General features: G+C 41.6%; 1 protein-coding gene across 1 annotated transcript; it reads left to right on the top strand.

Annotated features, from left to right (window-relative positions):
* The first annotated feature begins 3,676 nt into the window (after positions 1 to 3,676).
* LOC135533555 (NLR family CARD domain-containing protein 3-like) lies at positions 3,677 to 11,853 on the top strand. The gene is given in 10 exon segments (XM_064960837.1): positions 3,677 to 3,689; positions 4,463 to 4,579; positions 4,776 to 4,897; positions 5,128 to 6,910; positions 7,130 to 7,303; positions 9,396 to 9,569; positions 10,051 to 10,224; positions 10,411 to 10,457; positions 10,996 to 11,070; positions 11,073 to 11,853. Coding segments are annotated over 9 exon segments (3,090 nt in total). The 5' UTR covers positions 3,677 to 3,689; positions 4,463 to 4,511; the 3' UTR covers positions 11,546 to 11,853.
* Positions 11,854 to 13,657: the final 1,804 nt, after the last annotated feature.

The following is a 13,657-nucleotide window of genomic DNA, read 5'->3' as shown; positions in this document are numbered from 1 at the left end:
GTCTCTATGGGCCAGATGGCTGGTTAGAGAGGGCCACAGCACAGTCCTTTAGTCTCTATGGGCCAGATGGCTGGTTGGAGAGGGCCACAGCATAGTCCATAGTCCACATTGACTCTGAACCAGTACCCCCTGTATATAGCCTCCACATTGACTCTGAACCGGTACCCCTGTATATAGCCTCCACATACCCCCTTTAGATGGGCCTGAACCGGTACCCCCTGTCCAAGTCTCTATGGGCAGATGGCATAGCCTCCACATTGACTCTGAACCGGTACCCTGGTATATAGCCTCCACATTGATTCTGAACCGGTACCCCCTGTATATAGCCTCCACATTGATTCTGAACCAGTACCCCCTGTATATAGCCTCCACATTGATTCTGTACCGGTACCCCCTGTATATAGCCTCCACATTGACTCTGTACCGGTACCCCCTGTATATAGCCTCCACATTGACTCTGTACCGGTACCCCTGTATATAGCCTCCACATTGACTCTGTTCCGGTACCCCTGTATATAGCCTCCACATTGACTCTGTACCGGTACCCCCTGTATATAGCCTCCACATTGACTCTGTTCCGGTACCCCTGTATATAGCCTCCACATTGACTCTGTTCCGGTACCCCTGTATATAGCCTCCACATTGACTCTGTACCGGTACCCCTGTATATAGCCTCCACATTGACTCTGTTCCGGTACCCCTGTATATAGCCTCCACATTGACTCTGTACCGGTACCCCCTTATATAGCCTCCACATTGACTCTGTTCAGTACCCCCTGTATATAGCCTCCACATTGACTCTGGTTAAGGGCTTTAATTATAGCCTCCACATTGACTCTGAACCGGTACCCTGTATATAGCCTCCACATTGACTCTGTACCATTGGTTACCCCTGTGTATAGCCTCACATTGACTCTGTACCAGTACCCCTGTTGTATTCAGCATTTCACTGTAAGATCTACCTACACCTGTTGTATTCACATTGACTCTGGTCTACCTACACCTGTTGTATTCAGCATTTGACTGTAAGGTCTACCTACACCTGTTGTATTCAGCATTTCACTGTAAGGTCTACCTACACCTGTTGTATTCAGCATTTCACTGTAAGGTCTACCTACACCTGTTGTATTCAGCATTTGACTGTAAGGTCTACCTACACCTGTTGTATTCAGCATTTCACTGAAAGGTCTACCTACACCTGTTGTATTCAGCATTTCACTGTAAGGTCTACCTACACCTGTTGTATTCAGCATTTCACTGTAAGGTCTACCTACACCTGTTGTATTCAGCATTTCACTGTAAGGTCTACCCACCTGTTGTATTCAGCATTTCACTGTAAGGTCTACCTACACCTGTTGTATTCAGCATTTCACTGTAAGGTCTACCTACACCTGTTGTATTCAGCATTTCACTGTAAGGTCTACCTACACCTGTTGTATTCAGCATTTCACTGTAAGGTCTACCTACACCTGTTGTATTCAGCATTTCACTGTAAGGTCTACCTACACCTGTTGTATTCAGCATTTCACTGTAAGGTCTACCTACACCTGTTGTATTCAGCATTTCACTGTAAGGTCTACCTACACCTGTTGTATTCAGCATTTCACTGTAAGGTCTACCTACACCTGTTGTATTCAGCATTTCACTGTAAGGTCTACCTACACCTGTTGTATTCAGCATTTCACTGTAAGGTCTACCTACACCTGTTGTATTCAGCATTTCACTGTAAGGTCTACCTACACCTGTTTTATTCAGCATTTCACTGTAAGGTCTACCTACACCTGTTTATTCAGCATTTCACTGTAAGGTCTACCTACACCTGTTGTATTCAGCATTTCACTGTAAGGTCTACCTACACCTGTTGTATTCAGCATTTCACTGTAAGGTCTACCTACACCTGTTGTATTCAGCATTTCACTGTAAGGTCTACCTACACCTGTTGTATTCAGCATTTCACTGTAAGGTCTACCTACACCTGTTGTATTCAGCATTTCACTGTAAGGTCTACCTACACCTGTTGTATTCAGCATTTCACTGTAAGGTCTACCTACACCTGTTGTATTCAGCATTTCACTGTAAGGTCTACCTACACCTGTTGTATTCAGCATTTCACTGTAAGGTCTACCTACACCTGTTGTATTCAGCATTTCACTGTAAGGTCTACCTACACCTGTTGTATTCAGCATTTCACTGTAAGGTCTACCTACACCTGTTGTATTCAGCATTTCACTGTAAGGTCTACCTACACCTGTTGTATTCAGCATTTCACTGTAAGGTCTACCTACACCTGTTGTATTCAGCATTTCACTGTAAGGTCTACCTACACCTGTTGTATTCAGCATTTCACTGTAAGGTCTACCTACACCTGTTGTATTCAGCATTTCACTGTAAGGTCTACCTACACCTGTTGTATTCAGCATTTCACTGTAAGGTCTACCTACACCTGTTGTATTCAGCATTTCACTGTAAGGTCTACCTACACCTGTTGTATTCAGCATTTCACTGTAAGGTCTACCTACACCTGTTGTATTCAGCATTTCACTGTAAGGTCTACCTACACCTGTTGTATTCAGCATTTCACTGTAAGGTCTACCTACACCTGTTGTATTCAGCATTTCACTGTAAGGTCTACCTACACCTGTTGTATTCAGCATTTCACTGATCAAGGTCTACCTACACCTGTTGTATTCAGCATTTCACTGTAAGGTCTACCTACACCTGTTGTATTCAGCATTTCACTGAATACAAATACACCTGTTGTATTCAGCATTTCACTGTAAGGTCTACCTACACCAGTGACTTATTATTATTAGCATTTTGACAGTTACTGTAAGGTCTACCTACACCTGTTGTATTCAGCATTTCACTGTAAGGTCTACCTACACCTGTTGTATTCAGCATTTCACTGTAAGGTCTACCTACACCTGTTGTATTCAGCATTTCACTGTAAGGTCTACCTACACCTGTTGTATTCAGCATTTCACTGAAAGGTCTACCTACACCTGTTGTATTCAGCATTTCACTGTAAAATCTACTCACCTGTTGTATTCAGCATTTCACTGTAAGGTCTACCTGACAAGTTTGTTTCAGCATTTCACTGAAGGTGTTGTATTCACTGTATAAATGATTTCTCCCAATCAGATCAAAATCATTCCCATTACAGCCCTTCAGTCTACATTTTCAGGTTTGTTTAGAAAATAACAGAATGATAGATAACAGCCTACTTTTAGTGAATACAAATAAGTGTGAGACATGTAGAACTACCCTTAACAAACAGTGAGAACTTTTTAGTCCTGTAACAAACAGTGTTATTATTACATGGCCTTGGGTTGCTGCACTGTCTAGAACTATTATTGACAAGTTATCATGGAGAAGAGATGTCACAACTAACTACATAATCATGTGAATTCATTAAATCATCTGACTGTTTCGATGTGTCTGTTAGTAAATGTTTTTATTTCTGAGACATAATGAATTATTATGAACAATTGACATTCAAGAATTGAGTTGTCACTCAGTAGTTAACCACAACCAACATGCTGGATTCTGTTTAGTTGTCAGTGGTCTAAAATGACTCTTCTGTATCTAGGGATGAGACCCAGTAGTTAAGTCTTTTGTTCTGTATCTAAAATGAGACCCAGTAGTTAAGTCTTTTTGTTCTGTCTATGGGATGACACCACAGATAAAAGGTGAGATGACAAGTTTGTTCATATGAAGAGTTTATTTCCAAATGCTGTATCCCAATCACATCAGAAATGAATGATTGCTCATGGTTACTTTCTATCGGTTCTGTATCCAGAGATGAGACCCAGTAGTTAAGTCTGTTTGTTCTGTATCTATGGATGAGACCCAGTAGTTAAGTCTTTTTGTTCTGTATCTATGGATGAGACCCAGTAGTTAAGTCTTTTTGTTCTGTATCTATGGATGAGACCCAGTAGTTAAGTCTTTTTGTTCTGTATCTATGGATGAGAGCCAGTCGTTCGTTCTAAATGATCCATTGCCAAACTGGGTGGTAACGTTCTTATCCCTCTCTAGCTAGACAACTACAGATAACTTACAGTCACGTCAAAGAGTGCAGCCAGAAAAGCAGCAAAGTAGCTGCATTTCCATTTGTTTTAGCTGTTTTCTAGTGACATTTATTTGGATAAATCCATGACAATGAGCTAATGATGCACACTTTCACCTGGAATAGAACATGTGCTCTCTCGTCAGGATTTTTGTTTTAGATTCCATCTCTCACAGTTGAAGTGTACCTATGATAAAAATGACAGACCTCTACATGCTTTGGAAGTAGGAAGTAGGAAAACCTGCAAAATCGGCAGTGTATCAAATACTTGTTCTCCCCACTGTATGTTTTATTATTTAGAAAAGTATCGTGTTTTGGAATGAAACTCTTCTTATGTTTCCCCATCTGAGCTCAGAGTAGATGAGAGACATAATATTTGTCTCTGTTGTGTTGAAGCCCAATCAAACAGGAGAGACCAGCCTCCCCTGTGCCCAGCGGTCTGTCCATGAAGAGTGACCGGTCTATGGGTACACCTATACGGTTTAGAGAGGGAGACTTTTCTACTGAACAAAGGTAAGAAGAACTCAAGGATCATGGTCAGGGAGTTAAACAACACTGTCTCTAGTCATTTCTCCTCTCCCATTTTTCAATTTCTTTTTGTTGTTTTAATAATCCATAGGCTAATCCTTTTTTCCATTTTCAAAGTCCTGAAACAATATTTAACATTCCCTCCCTGTGTGTGTGCAATCCTTGAATGTTTTGTCCACAGAAACCAACAGGAGAGATCAGAGTCAGAGATTCTCAGTGGTCAGTCTTCCCAGAGTCAGCAAACAGACCTGAAACAACACCGAGTGACCTCATCAAGTACAGTACCAGCAGGGATGTGTTGTGGTGATTAATTTAGACAAGAGAGAATTAATAATACCATCAATAATACCAATAATGATATAAATCAGTCACACCAGTGTGTAATGTATAATGAAAACCTTACACATTTAGACAGACAGTTACAGTAAGATAATAGATGATTACAATGTAAGCATTATAGCACATTATAACAATACTGTAGGCATTAAATCAGACAGTAATATTAATATCCTCTGTGTTATTTCTTCATTCAGATGAACTTGCTGTGATTTGCCAACGTGAACTCAAATCTAATCTGAAGAAGAAGTTTCGATGTGTATTTGAGGGGATCGCTATACAAGGAAACCCAACACTTCTCAATAAGATCTACACAGAGCTCTACATCACAGAGGGTGGAACAGGAGAGGTCAATAATGAACATGAGCTGAGACAGATTGAGACAACAACCAGGAAACAAGCAAGACCAGAGACTGCAATCAAATGTAATGACATCTTCAAGCCCTTAACTGGACAAGACAAACTTATCAGAACTGTGCTGACAAAGGGAGTCGCTGGCATTGGAAAAACAGTCTCTGTGCAGAAGTTCATTCTGGACTGGGCTGAAGGAAAAGCAAATCAGGATGTCCAATTTGTATTTTCATTCCCTTTTCGGGAGCTGAATTTGATGAAAGAGAAAAAACACACTTTGATTGAACTTCTCAATCACTTCTCAATGGAAACCAAAGAATCAAGAATCTCCAACTACGACAAGTACAAAGTTCTGTTCATCTTTGATGGTCTGGATGAGTGCCGACTGCCCCTAGACTTCCAGAACAACAAAATCTGTTGTGACGTCACAGAGTCAACCTCAGTGGATGTTCTGCTGACAAATCTCATCAAGGGAAATCTGCTTCCCTCTGCTCTCCTCTGGATAACTACCCGACCTGCAGCAGCCAATCAGATCCCTTCAGGTTGTGTTGACCAGGTGACAGAGGTACGAGGGTTCAATGACCCACAGAAGGAGGAGTACTTCAGGAAGAGGTTCAGTGATGAGGCCCTGGCCAGCAGAATCATCTCACACATAAAGACATCAAGGAGCCTCCACATCATGTGCCACATTCCAGTCTTCTGTTGGATTTCTGCAACAGTCCTTGAAGACATGCTGAAACATAAGAGAGAAGAGATGCCCAAGACTCTGACTGAGATGTACACACACCTTGTGGTGTTTCATACCAAACAGAAGAATGAAAAGTATCTTGGGAAAGAAGAGACAGGTCCAGACTGGAATAAAGAGAGCATTCTGTCACTGGGAAAACTGGCTTTTCAACAGCTTGTGAACGGCAATCTGATTTTCTATGAAGAAGACCTGAAAGAGGCTGGAATTGATGTCAATGAAGCCTCAGTGTACTCAGGATTGTGCACGCAGATCTTTAAAGAGGAATGTGGGCTGTACCAGGACAAGGTGTACTGCTTCGTGCATCTGAGCATTCAGGAGTTTCTGGCTGCTGTATATGTGTTCCTCTCATTCATCAACAACAATGAAAATCTAATGGCCGAACCTCAAACAACGTCCAGTAACGATTTTCTACTGAAGACAGAAGTTACTGTCTACAAGAGTGCTGTGGATGAAGCCTTACAAAGTGAGACAGGAAACCTGGACCTTTTCCTCCGCTTCCTTCTGGGCCTCTCACTGGAGTCCAATCAGAAGTACTTACGAGGTCTGCTGACAAAGACAAGAAGCAGCTCACGGAGCCATGAAGAAACAGTCAAGTACATCAAGGAGAAGATCAGGGAGAATCCCTCTCCAGAGAGGTGCATCAATCTGTTCCACTGTCTGAATGAACTGAATGACCATTCTCTAGTGGAGGAGATCCAAAGCTACCTGAGATCAGGAAGTGTCTCCAGTGATGAACTCTCACCTGCACAGTGGTCAGCTCTGGTCTTTGTGTTGCTGACTTCAGAAAAGGAGCTGGATGTGTTTGACCTGAAGAAATACTCCAGATCAGAGGAAGGTCTTCTGAGGCTGCTGCCAGTGGTCAAAGCCTCCAGAGTTTCTCTGTGAGTACATCAAATACATTTAAGTGCTAATGGTCTGGAAGAACTATTCAGTTTAGAGAAAAAAATATATTATTGAATAACATATTGAATCAGTGCATTTGTGTTCACATTAGTATAACAAAATGACCATACAATTCTAGGAGACAGAAGATGAATCTATATGTTGTTTGGTGTTAAATGAACAGTGTGTTTGTGAAGTCATGATGATCTCTTTATCAGGCTGTCAGGCTGTGGAGTCACAGAGGAAGGCTGTGCTTCTCTGGTCTCAGCTCTGGAGTCAAATCCCTCACACCCAAGAGAGCTGGATCTGAGTAACAATGACCTGAAGGATTCAGGAGTGAAGCTGCTCTCTGCTGGACTGGGGAATCCCCACTGTAAACTGGAGACTCTGAGGTCAGAGTTCCTGTAATGTGTTTACCAGACACATAGTCCACATCATACAGACACACATAGTCCACATCACATGTGTTTACCAGACACATAGTCCACATCATACAGACACACATAGTCCACATCACATGTGTTTACCAGGCACATAGTCCACATCATACAGACACACATAGTCCACATCACACAGACACACATAGTCCACATCATACAGACACACATAGTCCACATCACATGTGTTTACCAGGCACATAGTCCACATCATACAGACACACATAGTCCACATCACATGTGTTTACCAGACACGTAGTCCACATCAAACAGACATCACATAGTCCACATCATACAGACACACATAGTCCACATCACATGTGTTTACCAGACACATAGTCCACATCATACAGACACACATAGTCCACATCATATGTGTTTACCAGACACATAGTCCACATCATACAGACACACATAGTCCACATCACATGTGTTTACCAGGCACATAGTCCACATCATACAGACACACATAGTCCACATCACATGTGTTTACCAGGCACATAGTCCACATCACACAGACAGGCACATAGTCCACATCACACAGACACACATAGTCCACATCATACAGACACACATAGTCCACATCACATGTGTTTACCAGACACATAGTCCACATCACATGTGTTTACCAGACAAATAGTCCACATCACACAGACACACATAGTCCACATCATACAGACACACATAGTCCACATCATACAGACACACATAGTCCACATCACATGTGTTTACCAGGCACATAGTCCACATCACATGTGTGTACCAGACACATAGTCCACATCATACAGACACACATAGTCCACATCATACCAGACACATAGTCCACATCATACAGACACACATAGTCCACATCACATGTGTTTACCAGACACATAGTCCACATCATACAGACACACATAGTCCACATCATATGTGTTTACCAGACACATAGTCCACATCACACAGACACACATAGTCCACATCATACAGACACACATAGTCCACATCATACAGACACACATAGTCCACATCACATGTGTTTACCAGACACATAGTCCACATCACATGTGTTTACCAGACACATAGTCCACATCACACAGACACACATTCCTCATCACACAGACACACATAGTCCACATCATTCAGACACACATAGTCCACATCATACAGACACACATAGTCCACATCACATGACACACATAGTCCACATTACAGACACACATAGTCCACATCACACAGACACACATAGTCCACATCATATGTGTTTGGACAGTGAAGCTTACAGGTTTAAATTTGCTGCTATACTCCAGTATTTTGGATTTGAGAAAACAGTTTAATATTAGGTGACAGTACAGAATGTCACCTTTAATTAGAGGTTAATGGTGAGAGGTTAGTTTGTTTTGTTGTTGCCTCTGTAACTCTCTCACTCTTTATTATTAATGATTCAGTCATGGTCTTTCTTAATCATGGCAGTCACAGGCTTGACGTAGTCATTGTTGGCAAGGAAAATGCTATACAAATGCTATACCTTTGACTACTTTAATACACTATAAGTGTTTTGGTCATGATACTTATGACTTTGTAAAATGGGGAATAGATACATAAAGATCACTCAGTTCTAAACAGTAACACAGACATGTCTGAAAGTAGCCTCAAATAAAAGGTGACATTATAGACTGACCAGTAGACTGACCAGACCAGTTTAAGAAGAAGTATCAGTCAGAAGACAGACAGTGAGGTATCAGACTTAGATGGAATTGTGTATACAGTCCACACCATATCTATTTTGACAGTGACGCTAACATTTTAAATGTGGCTCTATACTCCAGAATTTTGGATTTGAGATCAAATGTTTTTTGAGGTGCCAGTATACTCAAATTTTCATACAAACCTTTTTTCTCTCTAAAAGCAATATTATGATCATTTACAATAATGATACATTAATTTATTAATAGATATGGCAGGTTTCAGGACACTGACATATCTGAATATGTTGAAAATTATACTGCCATTATTTTCACCACCAAAGAATATCAGTGTGGTTTTAATATGATTTGACTCTTTGCAGGCTGTCAGGCTGTCTAGTCACAGAGGAAGGCTGTGCTTCTCTGGTCTCAGCTCTGAAGTCAAACCCCTCACACCTGAGAGAGCTGGACCTGAGTAACAATGACCTGAAGGATTCAGGAGTGAAGCTGCTCTCTGCTGGACTGGGGAATCCCCACTGTGAACTGGAGACTCTGAGGTCAGTATTCTGTAGTTGGTCAACAAGTGATAACTGTTCACCAGATCCACATGTGTTTACCAGGCACATAGTCCACATCACATGTGTTTGGACAGTGAAGCTTACAGTTTTCAAATGTATGCTATACTCCAGCAATTTAGATTTGAGATAAAAAACGTTTAATATTAGGTGACAGTACAGAATGTCACTTTTTATTAGAGGTTAATGGTGAGAGGTTAGTATGTTTTGTTGTAGCCTCTGTAACTCTCTCACTCTTTATTATTAATGATTCATTCATGATCTTTCTTAATCATGGCAGTCACAGACTTGATGTAGTCATCGCGTTCAAAGAATATGGGACCAAATACTATACTTTTGACTATTTTAATACACATTCATTCATTTATGAATAGATATGGCATGTTTAAAAAAATATACTGCCACTCCAATTTCACCACCAAAAAATATCATTGTGGTTTTAATATGATTTGACTCTTTGCAGGCTGTCAGGCTGTCTAGTCACAGAGGAAGGCTGTGCTTCTCTGGTCTCAGCTCTGAGGTCAAACCCCTCACACCTGAGAGAGCTGGATCTGAGCTACAATCACCCAGGAGACTCAGGAGTCAGACTGCTCTCTGCTGGACTGGAGGATCCACACTGCAGACTGGAGAAACTCAAGTATGTAGAGGGTTTGTCAATGTTCATATCAGAAATGTTTGACTTATCAGGCCAGTTAAGACAAACATTCTTATCACAACTTGGACAAAGTTATATTTCTGACTGTGTGTTTATCCGTGCATGTGTGAGTGTGTGAGTTGACGTGTATCACTCAATCACTGTCTGTTCCTCTGCTTACCGCTACAGTGTGGAACATGGTGGAGAGTACGCAATGAAACCTGGCCTTAGAAAATGTGAGTGTTGACTTCTGTGAAGAATATGACTAAGAATAAGTCTTAATTCAAGTTAAGTCCAAGTCAAAGACCACCATCATTACTTGGTCATATTAAATATCAGCTGTAGTTCTACAGAAGCAGAAATCAGGGACACCAACGTTTAGAAAGAGTTGCTTTGACAATGTGTGTGTCTGTGTATGTGTGTGTGTGTGTGTCTGTGTATGTGTGTGGCGTGTTCGTGTTACATTAGAGATGCGTGAGTATTCATGCATGCATACATGTGTGTGTGTGTGTGTGTGTGTGTGTGTGTGTGTGTGTGTGTGTGTGTGTGTGTGTGTGTGTGTGTGTGTGTGTGTGTGTGTGTCATCATGGTTCAGTACGACATCATGTGTCCAGCGTGTGTGTGCTCATCAATGCGTACAGGTGTTTGAGTATGTGTGTAATTAATGTGAATAAGTGTGTTTTACAATACCATACAGTATAACATATGATCATTCAACAAGTCAACAAGTCTCAAGTTACAAGTTCTAATATTGTGTCTGGTTTCATCCATCAGATGCATGTGATCTCACACTGGACCCAAACACAGTAAACAGACTCCTCTCTCTGTCTGAGGAGAACAGAAAGGTGACACGGGGAGACAGGATCAGCCATATCCTGATCACCCAGAGAGATTTGGCTACAGGAAGCAGGTGCTGTGTAGAGAGGGTCTGACTGGGCGCTGTTACTGGGAGGTAGAGTGGAGTGGGAGAAGGGCTGTTATAGGAGTGACATATAAAGGAATCAGCAGGAGAGGAGAGGGTGAGGACAGTCTGATTGGATGGAATGACAAGTCCTGGAGTCTGGTCTGCTCTGACAACCTTTACACTGCCTGGCACAATACTAATTCCACTACCATAGCCGTCCCCCCCTCCAGCTCCCACAGAGTAGGAGTGTATCTGGACTGGCCAGCCGGCACTCTGTCCTTCTACAGAGTCTCCTCTGACACACTGACCCACCTGTACACATATCAAACCACATTCACTGAGACCCTCTATCCAGGGTTTCTGGTTTATGACTCCTCAGTGTCCCTGTGTCAGGTGGTCCCTGTGTCAAACACAACATGATGTTTCACTCTAATCCTGGTCATGTTCAGGTAGGCACACTGGAGCAACAATGTAGAATAGCTCTCTAGTGTGTAAACATGTGATTGTAAATATTCATGAATAAACACCATTGACGTTGTGAAACACAACTTGGACCTGCTGACGTCTGAGCGCGACATATGTTTGTTGTTGGAAGCTGAAAGCTGAACGAGAGGTCTATTGTTTTTGTAAAGCTGACCGTGTTTTTATATTATTTTATGATCCTGCAGCACTGTTGGGCTTAGCTTCTGTTAGTGCTGCTGTCTGTCCCGGGATCCTGCAGCACTGTTGGGCTTCTGTTAGTGCTGCTGTCTGTCCCGGGATCCTGCAGTTAGCTGCTGTCTGTCCCAGGATCCTGCAGCACTGTTGGGCTTAGCTTCTGTTAGTGCTGTGTCCCTTAGGATCCTGCAGCACTGTTGGGCTTAGCTTCTGTTAGTGCTGCTGTCTGTCTCGGGATCCTGCAGCACTGTTGGGCTTAGCTTCTGTTAGTGCTGCTGTCTGTCCCGGGATCCTGCAGCACTGTTGGGCTTAGCTTCTGTTAGTGCTGCTGTCTGTCCCGGGATCCTGCAGCACTGTTGGGCTTAGCTTCTGTTAGTGCTGCTGTCTGTCCCGGGATCCTGCAGCACTGTTGGGCTTAATGTTTCTGTCCCGGGAAAATTGTTATATCCTGCAACTGTTGGGCCTTAATTTGCTGCTGTCTGTCCCGGGACCTGCAGCACTGTTGGGCTTAGTAGAGATGCTGCCTTGGCAGCTAATGCTGCTGTCTGATCCACAATAAATATAAACTGCCTTAATTTTGCTGAAAATAAAAATGCAACATGGCGTTTCCACAATTATAATCATGGTTCAGTATGACATCATGGTTCAGTATGGTTCAGTATGACATCATGGTTCAGTATGACATCATGGTTCAGTATGACATCATGGTTCAGTATGTCATCATGGTTCAGTATGACATCATGGTTCAGTAAGACATCATGGTTCAGTATGACATCATGGTTCAGTATGACATCATGGTTCAGTATGACATCATGGTTCAGTATGTCATCATGGTTCAGTATGACATCATGGTTCAGTATGACATCATAGTTCAGTAAGACATCATGGTTCAGTATGACATCATGGTTCAGTAAGACATCATGGTTCAGTAAGACATCATGGTTCAGTACGACATCATGGTTCAGTACGACATCATGGTTCAGTACGACATCATGGTTCAGTACGACATCATGGTTCAGTACAACACTCTTAGAATAGCTCTCTAGTGTGTAAACATATGATTGTAAATATTCATGAATAAACACCATTGAAGTTGACAGACATTGTCAACTAGAGTCTAATATAATTAATCACCACACTGTGTTGTAAAACTGTTTTCATTTAGAAATCATTGATCTTGTTGTTATTGGGCTTCTTGATGTTTGTACATATTGTTGTCTGTAGAATGTTTGTTGCATCAAGAATTTAACAAATAATCTTGTTTGTGTTTAAACTCAATTCCACTGAATGAAATGTACATGTGACAAATGTGACTAATAAAGTTAATCAACCAGATGAAAGAAGAGATGGAAATGTTTTAATACCGATGACAATATGACATTACAGTCAATGGAGGACAGTAATAGATGGAAGAAGAGAGGTGTAAATGTTTTAATTCTGATCACAATATGACAGTACAGTAATAGATGGAAGAAGAGAGGTGTAAATGTTTTAATATTGATCAGAATATGACAGTACAGTAATAGATGGAAGAAGAGAGGTGGAAATGTTTTAATACTGATCACAATATGACAGTACAGTAATAGATGGAAGAAGAGAGGTGTAAATGTTTTAATATTGATCAGAATATGACAGTACAGTAATAGATGAAAGAAGAGAGGTGGAAATGTTTTAATATTGATCAGAATATGACAGTACAGTAAATGGAGTACAGTAATAGGGGTTTTGTTCAGTACATAGAAATGGGACTCATTCAGTTGAAGAGGAAGCTGTTATGACAACACACACACAGACCTTAACAGTGTAAAATGTCAACTTCAATGGGGTTGTAGCTGTATTGAAGTGGTGTGTTTTAGGGAATCTCCTTTCTCTGTC

The sequence above is a fragment of the Oncorhynchus masou genome, unplaced genomic scaffold (assembly GCF_036934945.1).
Source record: "Oncorhynchus masou masou isolate Uvic2021 unplaced genomic scaffold, UVic_Omas_1.1 unplaced_scaffold_2445, whole genome shotgun sequence".
NCBI lineage: Eukaryota > Metazoa > Chordata > Actinopteri > Salmoniformes > Salmonidae > Oncorhynchus > Oncorhynchus masou.
The sequence above is the reverse complement of the archived record's forward strand: the minus strand, read 5'-3'. Positions and strand labels throughout refer to the sequence as shown.